General features: G+C 40.0%; 1 protein-coding gene across 3 annotated transcripts in view; it reads left to right on the top strand.

Annotated features, from left to right (window-relative positions):
• tnfrsf19 (tumor necrosis factor receptor superfamily, member 19) overlaps positions 1-13583 on the top strand; it is a 68727-nt gene extending 55144 nt beyond the window's left edge. For 2 of the 3 annotated variants that reach the window (XM_067986052.1, XM_067986051.1), the window contains exons 6-10: positions 812-976; positions 3148-3270; positions 5756-5858; positions 8620-9040; positions 9908-11220. In XM_067986052.1, coding sequence (XP_067842153.1) covers positions 812-976; positions 3148-3270; positions 5756-5858; positions 8620-9040; positions 9908-9976 — 881 coding nt within the window. In that variant the 3' untranslated portion in view covers positions 9977-11220. Of the gene's footprint in view, positions 1-811; positions 977-3147; positions 3271-5755; positions 5859-8619; positions 9041-9907; positions 11221-12488 lie in introns of those variants that run through there. The other variant, XM_067986053.1, reaches the window with a different exon arrangement.
• Positions 13584-18703: the final 5120 nt, after the last annotated feature.

Genomic DNA, 18703 nt, shown 5'->3' with positions numbered 1-18703 from the left:
AGCCACTGGGAAAGGCATGCAGGTCAAAAAATAAACTTGCAGATTGTGAGTTTAAAACATGGTGCATGTGCAGTTGTGTTTACACTGTTCCAGAGTTATAAAAAGTTACCACATAAAGTTTGTCCTCACACAGTTATCTTCCAAACACAATCTGAAAATCAGCACACTGGGCCTGATTTTCCCAAGTTTCTCGCACATTTAGAATTACACACAGCTTTGTCTGTACACAAAATTATATATCCACCATATTACTAGCAAATCATTGTTTCCAACTTTATGTTTAAGGCAAAAAGGAAATATTGTGGCTAAATTTTGAGTCTCATGGGGTGGAAACTTCAGGCAGAGGCACGGCACAGCTATCAAAGGGTGGATTGGCTCAGGCAGTGGCGGCCCACTCCAGATATGCAAATGACTCCATGCTCAAGATATGGAATGGAGCCTCTGGCCCTGGGCCAGGGCAGGCGGGGGGTTCCATTCTGCCACATTTGCACCAGCGGAGCAGGGGGCCTAGGAATTTCCAGACCTGTATGTATTGATCGCAATTAGATCATAAAATCCTTTCAACTAAAATTATGAGGTATGAACTGAGAAGAGTTTGGAATTTGAAACTTTTACTAAATCATCCTAACGTATGAATGAAAAAAAGATTAAAACGTTATCTGCTCTGAACATTAGGAGTGCATCCATGTAGACATGGGTGCTTCAGAACATAAATTAGTACAGTTCTGATTTCTGGCCGAAGTGTGGGATTGAAGGTGTTGAAGTCTTGTACTTATTCCTAATAATCCTTTCCATTTGTTCTCATTTTTAGGTAGCACTAGAGTAAACCTGGTGAAGATCCCATCGACTGCCTCCAGCCCTCGTGACACTGCATTGGCAGCTGTTATATGCAGTGCTTTGGCCATGGTTCTGCTGGCTCTCCTCATCCTGTGTATCATCTACTGCAAGAAGCAATTTATGGAGAAAAAACCCAGTTGTAAGTTTGTGTTATAACAATGTTTCTGACCTCCTGAAATGGCTGAATTGATAAATGCATTGCTTAGTGTGGGGTGAAGCTGTACAGACCCAGAAAGTCACAGGTATAATCCCTGGTCTTTGGTGAGCTAACTGATCTCAGCTAAGGCGAGGAAAGGTGCTAAAATTGGCAAAAGCATCCTTGTGCCTGAGAGAGGGAAACATACAGCCACTTTTGATCGAAAGCCAGTGACTCCTGCTGGGAACTGTATATGAATGGATTTGAGGACTGGATTGAACTGAGTAACTTATCGTTCATGTCAAATAGAACTGTGAACAGTTAGCGCACATATGAAGAATGTGCAGTTGTGTGAGGGACCAGTGGGCTATTGGTGCCAATGTAAATGTACCCTGGATGAGTCATCACCTTCAGGAGAGGAAGGGGAAAAATTGGAAACTGCTCACCAGTTTATAAATTGCCTCCACTTTTAATCAAGACACGTGAAACCTCCCAATCTATGTGCATAAAAAGTATAGTTGCAAATGCAGCAGGACCCATAGGCACAAAGACAATAGCAAGTGCTTTCCAAAGGCTCAATTTGATACTGCTGCAACTGGCCTACTATAATTCCAGTCCTGCTATCTCAGCTGTTTAGGTTATAATGTTAATGCATCTGATTCAGTGATCTAACTAAATGCTGCTACCAAAAGGTGCCAACAACAACCACAACTTGCCTACCCCATGTAAGGTTAATTTGGTCAGCTGTTGGTCATATAGTGATTTTTCAGTGGCTGAAGTTGGGAAGTGAGGCTCTCCTTATTATCCCTACAAAGCAATATTGTAACTAGAGCTGTGAAGAGGCTCACTAATGTATTTTCTCCCATACAGACAGACCAAAAAAGGGACAACAATGGGGGAATGAGTTTGCACGGTTGGGCATATGCATTGTACGTATAGCACATCTGTCGAGCTTATTCCTGTCCATTTGTCTTCAGGGTTCAAATAATGTCATTATAACTGTAGTACGTTAGTGTAGTTAAATGATCTCATAACGGGAGTGTGCCTTGAATGAGTTAAGGGGGAAATCTCCTTTTCTTCTTGGTTTCTCATTTAACCAAATACAATTAACAGTGCTGCTCCCAATAGGCAGAAAAATGCAACATTTTTCTTTTGCACAAGCAACATCTGCAATTGGATTTGAAGCTGCCGATAAACAGCCACTAAACACCCATTAACATCAAGCACAACGATGCAGACCACCCATAGACAGCAGTTTTATTATACCTACACAAACATGTTGTGTATTTTACAGATTGATCTGGGAGGCAGATGACCTGTGTAACACACAGTGATTGGGTCCAGGCCTGGCTGAGAAGACTCCTCTAAACTTAAAAAATGTTCTTCGTGAAGAAGGAATGTTTTCAATTAGATTATATTAAGACTGTCTCTATGTCTGAACAAAGTTCCCAGTGAAGTGACCAACTCCATTAGATCAACCATGTGCAGTAGTCTGATGCAATATGGCATTGATGTGCAGAAAAGATTGCAAAGGCCCCGAACTGCTTATATTTAGGATGAGGATTGACCTTCAAATTAATTAAAACGTACGGATTTAGAAAGTTCTTAAAATGTTGGTTGTGAAACTGATGTTTATTTAAATCATTTTTTATCTTTCTTCACAAAATGATGTTTTTGTGGTCTCATTTGGGGTAACTCAGGGTTAGATTAACACAGCTGTCTAGAATGTTGCTGGTAATGTCCTTTACAAAAAGTCCTGATTCTTTTGTAATATTCATGTTTATTACAGCATCACAGTGAGTATGTTGGAAACATGCAAAGCCTGACCAGTCTAACTCATTTCTAGTGTCTGTTAGTGTTTTGTGGAAAAACTGGTAATCATTGGTATGTTACATTGTTTTTTTAAAAAAGGAAAAACTAAAACAGTTCTATTCATGTTAATGGGTTTGTAGTCTGGGTCACTGTTTTTCTCAAAACACTGCTTCTGTTGGTCTGACCTTAGAAATACTAGGTATTTGAAAAAATATAGTGGTCACAGTCAATAAATCAATGACAACAAAATATATGCGGGCCATATAGGGAGAGTATGGGCCATTGAAAAAGTGTGTGGGAATTATTAAGACCTGTCATAAAACACAAATTTTTATTGTATCTCTTTTTTTCCCTCTTCAAAGGGTCAATGAGACTACAGGATGTTCAGTTAAATGGGGCGGAACTGTCATCCTTTGACAGGCAGAGGATTAATCTGAGTACACGAACCTGCACACACTGTCAACAAGGTCCAGCGCAGGCTTGTGGTAGGTGTAAAGAAAGGATCCCCAGAGGACTGCTTTATTAGAGGAGACTTGTCGACACTTTCATTGTAGTTGGATGATGTGGTTTCTCCTAAGTACATCCCTTAAGTGTTTAAGACAGTAGACCATCACCTTTTATGTGCAACGTGAGATGAATGTGTGGATAGTGGCATTGCAAAAATCACAACTTTCATTGTGTTTGTGGGTACGTCGTTAATAGGAGCATAAAACATTACCAGCTTGCTGGAAGAAATACTGTATTTGTTGATTTCTCCATGATTTATAAAACCTAACAACAAATTTAATTAATGCCACTGTCTCGGTTCCCTCGACAAGATCCCTGGTGTTTGTCCAAAATTAAGTGCATACCACTTTTTGTAGTAAACAATTATCTTATTTGTCATTTGAACCTGGCTGGCTCAGTGCTTGTCCCTTTTGATCGAGTTACTACAGACTCTCCTGCATAAAGCATAACGTTTCATCTTGGAAGTGGAGGTGGGGATTAACGTCGCCTGCCTTGGCCTCCTTATGGTAGCTGTTCATAGAGTAGCATTCACAACAGTTATAATGAAGTCTCTTCAACCTTTTCTTAGTATTTCACAGTTATACTGGACAAGTATGCACGGCATTGAGTAATCTTCGGGAGACTATGGGCATCCTTGCAGAATTCCTCAATAGGAAGTTCTTGACCTCAGCCACATTGTTGGGGATGATGCTAACCAAATAGCTTGCAACTGCCTTCTCAGGGAGGGAGGAAAAACTGGGGACTGAGTCATGCAGACAGATTCTTGTACCTCCAAGGAAACAATTACAGAGCGGCTTTCATAGGGACCTTGGGAGTAGGCCATCAGCCTGCCCCTTTTGATCATAGTTCAAAAAGACCTATGGAGAGGGAGAAAATAACAATGAGGGATTTGATAGGAACACAATGCTTAAATATCAATTCATCTGTAAAAGTTGTTCAAAGATGATCAAATCTTAATATGGTACAGTATATTAATTGAATTCATGAGTCATGTTTTAACTGCGTATGTTTTTTTGCTTCTGAAGCTGTCTTGGATCTTCCCACACTGCCAACAGAATTACTGGTGTTGGTAATTTTGAAAGTATGTGCCAGCACAGGACAAGTACTGTACCATTAATTGTCCATAAAACAGCTGTGTGTTGTTACTGAGACCTAACAAAGGCCTTTTATAACAGAAGGAATTGCTGGAATATGAACCGTAGGATTTTCCAGGATTTTTAAATTGATTTTATAAACCATGATTTTTAAATAAAAATATAGCTCACAACAGTGCTAAATCAAATGTGACAACACAGTTGCGAGGACTCCTAGGGTCTGAAATTGCACTCCCTCGTGCCAGCTGCACAGACACAAATGTGGCACAGAGAGCAGAATAATGGTATTTTGATCCCCACGCTCGTTCTGCAACTGTGCCAAGTTTTGCTCTAGCTCTGTGCCAGGTGAACAAAAATCCTTGTACTACTTCATGGGGCAGTGCCCATGTCTAGGTGCATTTGGGGCGATTTGGGGTCATGTAAGGGTTGCCCTGGAAATTGCCCTATTTGCGCTGTTGATGCAATGTCATGCTGGTGTGCCCAAAAAAAAACTGGAGCGAAGGGCAGACCAACACAGCAGCCACCGGAAACTATTAAAGGTGTACTCATTGCTCAGAACTTGTTGCTTGTTCTTTGTTACACTAGTTTATTTTTTTTTACATTTTTGTTCACCTTTAAGAGTCTTAAAATTTCTGTTTACTCTTGTTTAATGTGGAGTGGAGCAGCCTTTTCTTTACATTTATTTGGAAACTATACTTTTTCACCCCAAAAAGTCCAGTCGCCTTAACCGGCCTAGACAACTCGACCCACACCATGGGCATTCCTCTGGGTATTTCTTTGGCTCTTCTCAAGATGGAGGATGAAGGAAGACTGGATCAGCAGCAGCAGCAGTTGAAGGGGCCACAGATAAGCCAAAAGAGACACAGGAGGCGGTTTTTAAGCAGTGCTCAAAATGGGGGCAAAGTCAGTGAAGGCCTGGCCTCATTGGTAGTTCACTGGCAAGCCCTGGGCACCAAACGGGCTCTCTGTTGCAGCTAGCTGGTTCTGGTTGGGCAGGAAATCTTGAGTCTGTGAGGGTTATTTCTGTGGCGGGGCTCTAACGGGCCAACAGTGGGCCAGGGCTTTTTGGGGGGGCCCAGGAGGAGCACTCTTTCTCATCCTGGAACCAACAAGAAGAAAATGGAAAGCTTCCTGGGCTGTTTTTTGAGTGGCATCAGCTCAGGTTCCACTCCCTTTACGCTCAAAACATTCAGTGAAGATTCCAGAGTGACATTACAAAATATAGTCTTTTTCCAAGGTTTCTATAGTTAGAGATGACTAGAGGTAAGCGTTTTCTACGTCGATCACCTCACCCAGCTAAATGTGTCCCTCATTCAAGATGTGTTCTGTTTATTGACCGACTGCATTGATTGTACTTTTTTTCTCTTAGGGCCTGTTCAACTGGTTCCATCTTGTTGTTTTGATGACACCTGCAGTCTGGAGTACAGTAGTGATAGCTGCTACCCTCCATCTGGATCTGTGCATCATAAAAGGTAATAGCGGAAAGTCATGTCCAACAGTAATCTACTTGACTGGTTATAGCAATTTCTCATCCAGTTCACCCAGATAGCATTCATCTTAGTAATTTTTTTAGTGCTAACTAGTTAATCTCCTGTTGTCACGGAATATAGTCACTTTCTTTCCTGTCCCTGGTGTCTTTGTGGTGCTGATTGTCTCTCTTCTTTTGCTTATGTTTCTCTCTTTCTCTTCTCTGCTGCTTCTCACACTTTAACTGTTTTTGCTTCTCTCTTTGTACTCTTCTGCTTCTTTCTCTGTCTTTTTCTTCTTTTCTTTCCTTGGCATAGTGTTGTGTGGCAGGGATAGGAGCCACCAACAGCTGCAAGCTGCATTTGGGGTGAGAGATGCAAGGAAAATGCAGCCCTAAGCGGCTCCCTTCCCATCCCCTCCCTCAATCACTCATGCTTCCCCTTACCCTCTCATTCCATCGTATCCCCTACCACTTCAGCTTCCTACTACCCATTCCCACTCTCACCATCTCCTCATACTTATTACTACACCAACCACGTCCCCTTTGGACTACCAAAGCAACCCTTGTACACTCCCCTACTCCTTGCTCCACTGTCACTCATCTCACCCATAACCCTACATTCACTCTCCCCCCACTTCCAATCACTCTGCCCAAGAGTGGATGCTGAGAGGTAAGAGGCCCATCACCCTCAACCAGTTTCCCTCCTCCTCTCCCCCTTCAACCCTCCCTTCCTATATGTTTCCCTTAAAGAGGGTTTGTTTGCTTTCAAAATTCAACTTAGAATGAGAAAAGAAACAACTTGTCTGCTTTTCACTCTATTTATGTCTCTTTCTCCCTCTGTCTCAGATATTAGAAATTAGGAACATGGGAACAGGAGTAAGCCATTCAGCCCCTCGTGCCTGCTCCGCCATTTGATAAGATCATGGCTGATCTGTGATCTAGCTCCATATACCTGCCTTTGGCCCATATCCCTTAATACCTCTGTTTGCCAAAAAGCTATCTATCTCAGATTTAAATTTAGCAATTGAGCTAGTATCAATTGCCATTTAGGATCTCAGTGTCGCAGGTGTATGTGATTAGTATTGTCCTTTTCAAATTAGATGGCTTCAATTAATTAGATGGCTTCAAAATTCAATAAATGTTTTTTAATTGAAGTAGCAATAAATGAAGAAAGACACTCTCTCTCATGGCCTCCTTCTCTCTCAGTTTAATGTAAAACAAAAGCTACAATAGGTGTATCATCAGAAGACTGTTATACATCTCTGACGTATGCACACTTTCACGCACTTAAAAAAAAAATTCAGTAAAAATTTTAACTCAGTAAAGCTTTTAAAATGTGTCTTGTTTTTCAAAATGATTTGAGGAAAAGTTACTGGGCAGAAACAGCTAGAGATAAATAATAATATCCCATTGGTACAGCTGGCTGAATAGTACTGACACATCCTGGGAAATTAGGTCCAGTGAAATATGTAATTTTTAAAAAATAATAATTTACATTTAACCCATATTTTGGATGTTAGAAGTTTCAGTTACTGAGAAAAAAAAGAGGCAGATGAATAAAACTTTCAGAAAGCATTTTGAGTGATTTTTGGGAACCCGGTGGCCAGATTGAGCGATCATTGTGTGATATACTTTTATAACATAGCAGTTATTGTGTACCACACAATAAGACACTTTTAACATTGAAAATACCTAGCACAGTACGACCTATCCACAGTACAGGAGTAACAGGTACTTTAGATACATATAATGAGTTCTTAATGAAACACTGACCCCACGTACTGAATTTAATATGTAATAGATAGATATTGTATTCATCAAGGTGAGAATGTTAATGCTGCAGAACAGAATACTCAGAAGGTTTACTAAAGACTACCCCAATTCCATCCTTTGAAAAGCATGCCGCATGGTATTCAACTTACCATGCCAGCCATCTTAATTGCTACTAAAAAAGTGCTCATTCTGTGCTGTCCCAGCAGGTACTGGATTGAGACTGCTAAATCTGATTTATTTTAGAACTTTAAGGAGATGAAATTGGTCTTCAACACTAGTGCAAAATGGGCAATAACGAATCGGCAGCCCGTTTATACCCCACCCCATTTTCTTTTCCATTATCTTCAGTAAAGTCGGGCGGAGTGTAAAATGGGCTGCCTGTTCGCTATCGCCCATTTTGCACCACCACCGAAGACCAATTTCACCCACTTACAGTATCGTCCATCAGATTGAGCTGGATTTGAACCCCTGTCCCATGGCTGAAAGGACAGTGCACTAAGCCATCACAGCATCCTGTCCTCTATTTGTATCTTAGTTGAGCAAACAGGTAGCATATCCATAAGAATTTTTAGACCCTGTAACTTCAATTCTAAAGTACCTAAAGAATAAACATATTTCAATAAGATACCCTGAATTCAACATTAAAATCTTGTGACAATTGATGCAACTCTAAATTTATTGACAGCATGAGGCTTTTTATGAGTAATATATATTTAATTAAATTGCCTATTTGTAACCAGTTACACAGTTATCAAGAAAGCCTACTGTGTAATACTCAAAACACTTCTTCTCACAGTTCTTTGTGACATTTTTGGCACATATATGGGCGTACTCTCATGGTGTCAAGGCACAGGGAGATGAAGGTTTGATCTCCAGTACCACTGTGTCACTGATTGCAGCCATACTGTATGAAACATGTTTAGCAATGTAAGTATACCATTGGCCTTTATTGACCAGTATGTTAACTGTGATATACTTTCTATCACACACAGGAACATAGACTGTGGTGGAGAAATAATGCCCTCTCTCCTTGATGTCTTTACCTCCTCTTTCGGTGGAGACACCTCAGAAGCCTGGCCTCTAATGCGAGACTCTGCCTGCAGTGACACTGGTTCGTTCTGTGAATCTCTTCACCCATCAAACACTGAACCTCCTCCAGAGGACGTTACTGCATTTAACCCAAAGTCTGAAACCCCAATAATCCCACCTTCAGATACATGCCCAAGACAAGAGGATCAACCTGAGTCACTTTGTCTGCAGTCCCTTTCGGTGGAGATAGGTGGAACTAATGTAGCACCCACAAAGCAAGAAGGTGTAGATGGTCAAGGAGATCTCCCATCACTAAACAATGGAGAACAAGAGCAGCACCATATGGAGAGCAATGCTGAGCAAGTTCCAAATGAAGAAGTTGGGGTAAGGCATAATAATTAACCACTCCCCTGTAACATTTCACTGGACTCTTGATCCTTGTCCTATTCACATAATATTGATAGACATCCAAATCTCAATACATTTGAAAATTAACTATTTCATAATGCTCACCGAAGCTCAAAGTAATTCATTGCACATAGACATTTCTAAGAGCTGTGGTAAAGTGCTATAAATATAAATCTTTCTCCTCTCTATTCACAAACCTTGAAGTTTCTTCTGAAGGCAACGACTCCTTGCTAGGGTACAATTCCACAAGTGCCAGTCACCTTCTGGTATATCACCAATGGCCATTCTTCACGTGTGAACCCAGATAGTTACATTACATTGAGTTACTTGAGCCTACAGCACAGAAACAGGCCATTCGGCCCAATTGGTCTATGCCAGCGTTTATGCTCCACCCGAGCCTCCTCCCTCCCTACTTCATCTACTGCTATCAGTATGTCCTTCTATTCCTTTCTCCTTCGTGTGCTTACCTAGCTTCCCCTTAAATGCATCTATGCAATTTACCTCAACTACTCCTTGTGTGTTTCGCATTCTTACCACTCTTTGGGTAAACAAGTTTCTCCTGAATTCCCTATTGGATTTATTAGTGACTATCTTATATTGATGACCTCTAGTTTTGGACTCCCCCACAAGTGGAAACATTTTCTCTATGTCTACCCTATCAAACACTTCAATTATCTTAAAGACCTCTATCAGGTCATCCCTCAGCCTTCTCTTTTCTAGAGAAAAGAGCCCCAGCTTGTTTAGTCTTAAATATAGTGAATGTCAGCAGACTATTCTCCCTGGAGGACATCATAGCCAAATCTGTTCCTGTCTTGACCTGATGTCACACCTGATGTCTAACAGCTGCCAGTAGATGGTGACCAGGAGCGGGAACCGTGGATGAATTTCCCTTCTCTAACCCAGGGGCACTGAGGCCAATTGTAAATCCCCTCACTGCTTTGCTGAATAAGATCAGGTAACTCAACACAGACCAAATTCTTAAAGGTTTTGAATGCACAAAGTCAAATGCACAATTAATCATCATTTGCTGAACCAGTGCTGCTGGAGCATATATTATTTGATAGCAAATCTGTCACCTGCCTGTCAGTACACCAGTACAATTATCCCCAGTCTTTTTACATAATTTTATGCTTCAATAGACTTTCCATCCATCTTTGTGCCTATGTGTGCTTCACACATAAATATAGGAATGAGATCAGAAAGAGGTGAATTTGGATATTTCCAAAGGCTTAACCTGCAGGTTTCCTGGGATTAAATTGTGTGCAGTGAAGCGAATAAAGTGAATGCAGCTTATAAACTCCTATGCAAAGATGCAACTTATATATGGAAATCCATCTACAGCAATCAAAAATGCCAGAGGTGTCCCTTTTGGTTACTTTTGACAGACATAAGATGTAAGTTCAGCCAACATTTCCCTTCTATTAAATAATTTGAGTATTAAAGTGAATGTACTTTACCAGAGAAAACACTGATATGTGAAGATGCATCTTAAGTAGCTTAAGAAGACTCTTGCTGATGTGAAATGGCAGTGATGGGAGCTGCCACAGGCCAGTTCAAATCTGAATTTAGGACTCAAACTTCACCGGCTTTCTGTAATGTACCTTTATTCACTTTTTCGGGAGGAGCCACAGATGTTGCAATTATCTTGTTAAAGTAAAATTTAAGCTGTTGGGTTAAAGGCAAAGATGACCTTAGGCGACTAGTGTGTGCGTGGCTGCGGTCACTGCCCCGAGACCACGCTGAAATGCGCCTTGCGCGGACCAGACTAACCATAATTAAAAGCTTAAACATAACATATGATGATTAACAAAATTAGTGTATTGCTAAACAAAATGGACTCTGTGAAAAGACATTAAAAAATGCTGACTTAACACAACGAACTGATAAAAGTTACAGGACAGACAAAGACCAGACTGTCTTAAGTTGATAACAGTTGTTTTAATGTGATTGGAGGTCAATTGTTGGTGTCGGGGCCTAATTGGCTAATGTGTCACTAACCAAGGCTAATAATGTAATAACTGCTGAATGTCTGTACTTGTAACATATAAAAGAAGCTCAACGACCATTTTAAAATTGAGAAGGTGACTGCGTACACTGCGGAGTGTCAAGCGCTTCTCCCAAAGCTTTGTCCAATAAACTGCATGTTGAATCTTTAAGTCTGACTCCGAGTGGTGATTTCCCACAACAATCTCAACTGGTAAAGAACAGCACTGTAATTCCAGGAGATCTACAGGTTAAAACATTGAGAAATATCCAAATATGCCTCTTTCTGGTCTCATTCCCATGTCAGTGTGAGAAGCACATGTAGGCACAGATGGATGGCAAGTTGATTAAAGCATAGAATTTTGAAGTGATTGTTTTAATCCAAATAGATGAAGAATGCTTCTTTAATGAAATCCTTAAATTGTGAAGACAGGGTAGTAATTTAGGTTCCACAGCTTAACAGGATAGCAGATCGGTCAACATTGTTAGGAGTGATAAGTGAGAGTGACACAGATTGCGTAGTCACTTAAACATGTATGTCACATTCAAATATAAATACATCAAGATAGGCCATCATGTTACTAACCACGTGAGCAATTGTCACATCTAATGACACTTGACAGGCCTGAGCTAGATGGTTGTTTTTAACTTGGAGGAAATCTAATTACCCTAGTTTGAAGCTCATAGAATTCTAGGAGAGTTGCAAATTCCCAGTAGAGTTTGTTAAAGTGAAAACTGTGGGACCAATAGCTTTTAAAATGACGAGTGATAAAGATAGCCAGATGAATTTTATTCCAAAACTCAGCCCTGTAATTTTATTATTATTGCTGTTGCAAGGCTGGGAGAAGCTCAAGTCGTTTGATTTGGAGTCAGAAATGGCTCAATCATTTGAGTACATCTTCAGGTCCTTTGAGCCACCACAGCTGCACTTAAAGAACCTGAAGGTGCATTTACTGATATCGGTTAGTGCATCTCCAAGTCCAAACCGTTCCAATTCAAAACATCTAGTCAGATATGTTCAAATTTGTACCAAATTTCGTCTACAATCCTAAAGTTAGCACACCACACCCTATCTGGAAGGTTGAAGCCTATAACCACAGAGGTGTCAATCAAACACTTACAGTGGCTTACTAATGGATATGTTTTTTAAACTATCATGACATGCTTATATATTTTAATTATACTGTTGGCATTGCTTTTGATGCTTTAAAAATGTTATATGTGCTCCTTTTTAATTACTGGTATATAGAGGAGGATTTTTTTTCTGAAGTCCAATAATGTAGAATTAAACGTATTGGTAAGTGTCGGAATAAATAAGAACTTTTTTTTTACTGGTTTGATTGTTGTAATCAAAGAGTTAGTCATTCATTTTCTCTAACATGAGGGGGAACTCCTGTTTTCGGTTTGATCCTTGGTATTGACTGTAATTTTCTGTTTCCAGGATTGTGTCTAGAATACATCTTGATTGTACCAGAGGAGTGTCTCTGTTGTCTTGATCCTCCTCTGTTGACTCTTTCAAGCTAACGATACGTCCTGCCGAGGCCTGAAATTTCAGGATCCTACAGTTTTCCCAGCAGAACTATGACAAATTGTGTGCTACATCTATCTGTGTTCATCGCAGACATGAACCACATCCAAGTGAATATATGCTTCATTTTAAGCAGCAGTCTATTTCTTCCACTTGTGATTTACTATTTGCTATTTTTGTGTGAAACATTTGGCACCTTGTTCAAAGCTTTTGGGAGGAATGTTTACAACTGCAAAGGTGGCAATGAAGAACTCCGTCAAAACATCTTTGTGCTCAAACTGCTAAAGGGTTTCTGAAGACAAATGATGAGAGATCCATGGTTCAGTCAGCAATTGTGGGATAAACATCCCAGTGGGATTGGCTCTTACATGAGAAATTGAGGCAATAACAACTGTAGCCAGAGACACTGCCTGTGGAGGATTGCGGGAAGTGACATTCCACCAAAATGATTTTGATTCATTAGGTATCCAACTTTAAATCTTTGTTATTAAGGCTGTAGAAAATGCTGTTGTACACTTTAATGCCTTTTTTTTAGAAAAATGCCACTGTACATTGATGTGGAGAATGAATTTTTTTAAGTATTAATAATTACAAATGAAGAAAGTAGCCATTTGCATTGTGTTCCACCTCTACCATTGTACTACTACAGTGTGTCTGCAGTAGGTATTTCAACATAAAACTGTTAGTATGAATGATGTGTTTATCATTCTCCTTGCTGAGGGAAGCTAGATTGGTTTAGCTGATGTTCCAATATTTAGTGCACTATGGTGGAGGTGGTATTGAATGACTTTAGTTTATACATGTTAGTGCATGCTATGAGTGGCCAGAAGATATGTTTGTTCATCATACAATGTTCCACTTCTTTTCAAAGGGTGGATAACTTTCAGTTGAATCACACCATTAAAGAGATTGTGACATTGTTTATTAATAATAAAGGTTGAACTTTGATGCTCATATACAATTTATTAAAAAAAAGTTGGTTTGAAAATAAAGTTGGTCAACAAAGTGCATCTGAGTAAAATAGATTTCAAGATATCCTTCTTTAACTAATGACTACAAACCGGTCAACAACTCAATAAACTAAAGAAAATCACATACTCAAATGCTGTCTTCCTAATGCATCTTTAAGCTAATGATATGCCTTAAATGATGAGTTTATAATGCACTGTTATCCCTGTATAAGCAGCTTGGATTTATATTTATTCCAAATGAACACCCACTGTCTTGATGCCCTAGTTTGGTGGAATATTCTGTCAGCAACAGTGCTTTCATTGCAAATGAAATATGTTGAAAAACGAAGGCTCAAATCACTGCAGCATGTAAGAGTCCCATCATGCAATCAGGTGCTGTGAAACCTTAAAATTAGAATTCCACTACAGATTTATACTGATGAAAGAAAGAAAGAACTAGCGTTTTTATATAACCTTTCACATTCTCAGGACATCCCAAAGTACTTCACAGCTGATGAACTATTTTGAAGTGCAGTCACTGTTGTTATGTGGGCAAACGCAGCAGCCAATTTGCACACTGCAAATTTCCACAAACAGGCATGAGATAAATGACCAGCTACAGCTGTTTTGGCAGAGGGATGAATGCTGGTTTGGAGAAAGCCCTTGCTCTTCATGGGATCTTTTAAGCCCATTTAACAGGCAGATGGAGCCTTGGGTTTAACATCTCATCTGAGATGACACCTCCAACACTGCAGCACTCCCTCGGTACTGCATTGAAGAGTCAGCCTTGATTATGTGCTCAAGACCTGGAGTGGGTTTGAACCTACAGCCTTCTGAATCAGATGGAACAGTGCTACTACTAACGCTGAATGATGATGGAGACGTATAGATTATTGAATAATGAATCATTTATTGAATCTCAAACAACTTACTATTTAACAATATTGAAATAATCACAAATCTTTTGATCCCTCTGAGTATTGTAGCACATCTGTCAGATTTTCCCAATTGTCTACCACATAGTCATAGTCAACATGAGCATCAATCAAAAGTGTCAGGGGAACAGCAGAAACCAATGAAATAAAGTTATCAAGGCTGAATATATCGGAATCTAACCACATAGATTATATGCAATCAATTAATGTCAACGGTTAAACTTTTAATTTCCCTTTTTCTGTATTTTGGAGATTTTTTCTTTGTGCTACAAGTACAAGGTCATATATATTCACATAAACAGATTATTTTTCAATAAGTATGGTAATGGACTGCAGTTTCAGGTTTCTTATTTTTGGTATGTCAATATATTGATACAGAAATAGCTACGGCTATGATTGGAATGTTAAATGCAACTTTTAGTTTAAATGGCCTAGCATGTGGCAAGCTTTATGGAGAAAAGAATAATATGACTATATAAGTGGTGCTGGTGTAAAATCATCTTGTCATCAGCAAATCATCAGCAGAAATGTGCTCTGGGGATTAGAAAGTTGTCCTCCGCAGGTTGCCAGAGACATAAAAATATTTTTTTAAGATTCCACAATCACCTTTTTCAATGTAACTATTAGGTGTCCAAATTCAGCATATTTAGCATCAGCTAACTAATACAGTACTTGTTTTTCCAAAGTTCCAAAGTAGCAGATTGCCATGAGCCCACTCTGGCAGGCTGTGCCTGCACGGATTCAAGTTAACATCGTGATGGTGTTTCCTGAGTCAAACTTTTGATGTATTTTCAGTTTATGTTTTGTCTCCCCTCCTAGAAATGAATAACACTCCTGGCACCAAATATACAATTCATTTGCGGCCCTTCAGTATGTTCCACTCATTTTTAAAAGAGCAATGATTCTCATTCACAATGTTGTATGGAGAAGGATTTGGATATTGCTCACTGATAATTTGGGTAGCAAACTTCGACTAAATCTGACTTTTCTGCTGAGCAGTAGTGACTGCGTTGACACTGGTTGCATATACCTGGCATTAGGAGCCAACTTTGTGAAAGATACCCAAAATGGAAGATGAAGAGCAATCTAATCTCCAATAAAAAAGAAAAACTTGCATTTATATAGGGTCTTTCATGACCTCGGGACATTCCAAAGCATTTTACAGTCAATGAAGTACTTTTGAAGTGCAGTCATTGTTGTAATGTAGGTAGAGTACTACCACTGAACCATGGCTAACACCAATAGAAATCTTCTCTGCGGCTGTCCTGATGGCTTTGTGCATAAATATTGTGATACTAAACCATACAGACTAGAAGGTCCAAAGCTTGCCCCTGTGCTCAAGAGGAGAAAAATCAACCTGAATTTTCACCCCTGATAGCTTTCCAGTGACCCCCAAGCTGGAAAGTGTGTATATGTGGTTGTCAAAAGAAGACAGGATCAGGCACGACTCTGATGCCTCCTATGGTCAAATAGGCTGTCGCCACTCATTGTCTAGGCTTAAGCATGCTGAATGGTGTGGAGAGCAGCTGGCCTACATAAACCATATCTCAGCAACAGTCAGTGGCTTCAGTAGATGAGGAGACAAATTTAGAAAATTGGTTATGGTGTGGCATTAGCAGAGGCTATGGAGCAGGTACCCTGAGTACCCAGTTGTCAGGCGGGGATACCTCGAGAAGGGGAAATAAGGAAGACCTATTTAAAGAAAATCCCTACGTGCTGTTTGTAGCCCATAAGGTCCATAGATTGCTGCAGTAGCTGAATGTTCCCAGCTGCTGGATATGGCCTGTAACACGACAGATTTTGTAAATATGTACACACTGCTGCTTCAAAGTACTGCAGCTTTCCTTTTGATAATTATTGGCAAAGGATCAGTGAACTGGTTTTTCTTCCACAGCTAGGAAATTTGTCATCCCCAGGAAAAATATACAGTTCATCTGAATCACATTTTGCCAGCATGGGTGGGGGTGGGGGTGGGGGGGTGGAGGAGATAGAATCATCCACCAGTTCTGAAGCTTATGATTTAATACAACAGGATAAGAAACAAAGTACAAAATGCTGGAACCCGGCCTAATGTGTTTAGGATTCCACAGTATGCTGTTGTGCAGAATAAACCACCTCACCAGAAAATGTTTCAATGTATGACAAGAACTACACTAAAACGTCTCATTTTCACTGGGCGCTCCTGCATGGCAGGCAGTCGCTCACTAATTTGTGTAAATTCGCACGGTTGTCAAATTATTGAAGAAAAACCCCAGAGAAACAACGCAAAAAAATATTGCTACTAATTTACAGTCGTGTGAGATCCATAAGTGTAAAACTTAAAGTCCACCAATGATTAATATTTTAAATCATTTTCCATTTACCCGCTTAATCGTCAAGAGTGATTAGCCTGTATTTTAATCAGTGATTATATCACTGAGTTAAAGCAAACAACACTCTTCTCTGCCTCACACAGTAGAAATAGCACCCCTACTCAGTCACATCATCTGCATAGCCATACTGGTAAAATGATTTAAATGTTACTGAAGTCTATTCCCTTTGTCTTTCTAATCAATTAAAATGTTGCATCTTGGACTCAACAATAATATTCATTGCAACAGAAGAGGTAATTCTGATTAGTAAGTAGCAGTCAATCAAATTTCTTTTTTGTTATCCACTCCCGCCCCAATATTCATCCCTGTTGAGAAAGTGCTGTCTTATTCCGTGCAGTGCCATAGGTGTTATCTGCCCTCTGGTAGCTTGGCCCGGTAAGGCATTCTTCCTACTTGAGCCATAACAGTAAGACTATAAAGGGAATCACCCCAGGCCCCATTCCAGTCTTCATTTGACAGCCTCCCATGTGTGATTTTCAGCAGTAGGAACTCTAGCAAATTTTCCATTCCCTAGGCTAGAGTAAGGAGGCAAATTGCAGTGCCTCTACTGCCACCCCCAGACAATATTTGCTAATTCACCATGAATGAGGGACCAAATCTGATGCATTCCTGGTCTGTATTGCTTAAAATCATATTGGGTGGTTTATTTAACAACTGAGCCTTCGGGAAGCAATCAGATATAATGGTAATTTTCTAACTCACAGGCCAACAATGTTCTTCTGGGCTCCAAGCACAAAGAGATTAGTATCTGAACAACCTCCACATGAAGTCAACGTAGTCTAAACCAGGAAGTAGCAATACCTCCTTCCAAACAAGGATGGTACACTCCAGAATTAGAAAACATATACAATATTAACTAGGTCACCTCCTTGTCATAATCACCAACTCCACTAGTTAATTCCTGTGTCAATTAAGGATGAATGTTAAGAAGCTAGGAACTGTGGAGGAGCAGAGAGATTTAAGGGTCCATGTACAGAAATCACTAAAAGCTACTGGACAGGTACAAAAAAAAATGTAAAAGCTAACGGAATGTTGGCCTTTATCTCAAGAGGGCTGGAGTACAAAGGGTGGAAGTTATGTTACAGCTGTAAAGAGCTCTGATTAGACCCCATCTGAAGTACTGTGTTCAGTTCTGGGCACCACACCTCAAGAAGGATATATTGGCCCTGGAGTGGATGCAGCGCAGGTTCTCCAGAATGATAAAGGGGCTAAAAGGGTTAAATTATGAGGCCAGGTTGTATAGACTAGGCTTGTATTCCCTTCAGTATAGAAGCTTAACGGGTGATCTAATTGAGGTGTTTAAGATGATTTAAGGAGTTCATAGAGTAAATAGAGAGAAACTATTTCCTTAAAATTAAAGCTAGGCCCTTCAGTGGTGATGACAGGAAGCATTTCTTCACACAAAGGGTAATGGAAATCTGGAACTCTCTCCCCCAAAAAGCTGTTGAGGCTAGATCAATTGAAAATTTTAAAACTGAGATTGATAGGTTTTTGTTAGGCAAGGGTATAAATGGTTATGGAACCAAGGCCGGTTGATGGAGTTAAGATACAGATCAGCCATGATCCAATTGAATGGTGGAATGGGCTCAAGGGGCTGAATGGCCTATTCCTGTTCCTATGTACCAATGTTACTATGCAGCCCTTCCTATTTTGCCTTCTCTCAATTCTGATTGGCTACTTCAGGATTGCCCTTCCATCAGTGGAGAAGTAGATCAGTGCTTCATGGGCCAGAGAGGCAAAACTCACAGGCCTGCAGGGTATAGTTTGGATACCCTTATTTTATGCAGTATTAATGAAATAATGACTGCATATATTTATATCGTGTAGACAGAAAACAGGAATTCTGTTTCCAATGGTTTATTTTTGAAACT

Source organism: Heptranchias perlo, chromosome 6, assembly GCF_035084215.1.
Source record: "Heptranchias perlo isolate sHepPer1 chromosome 6, sHepPer1.hap1, whole genome shotgun sequence".
Classification (NCBI taxonomy): Eukaryota; Metazoa; Chordata; class Chondrichthyes; order Hexanchiformes; family Hexanchidae; genus Heptranchias; species Heptranchias perlo.
The sequence above is the reverse complement of the archived record's forward strand: the minus strand, read 5'-3'. Positions and strand labels throughout refer to the sequence as shown.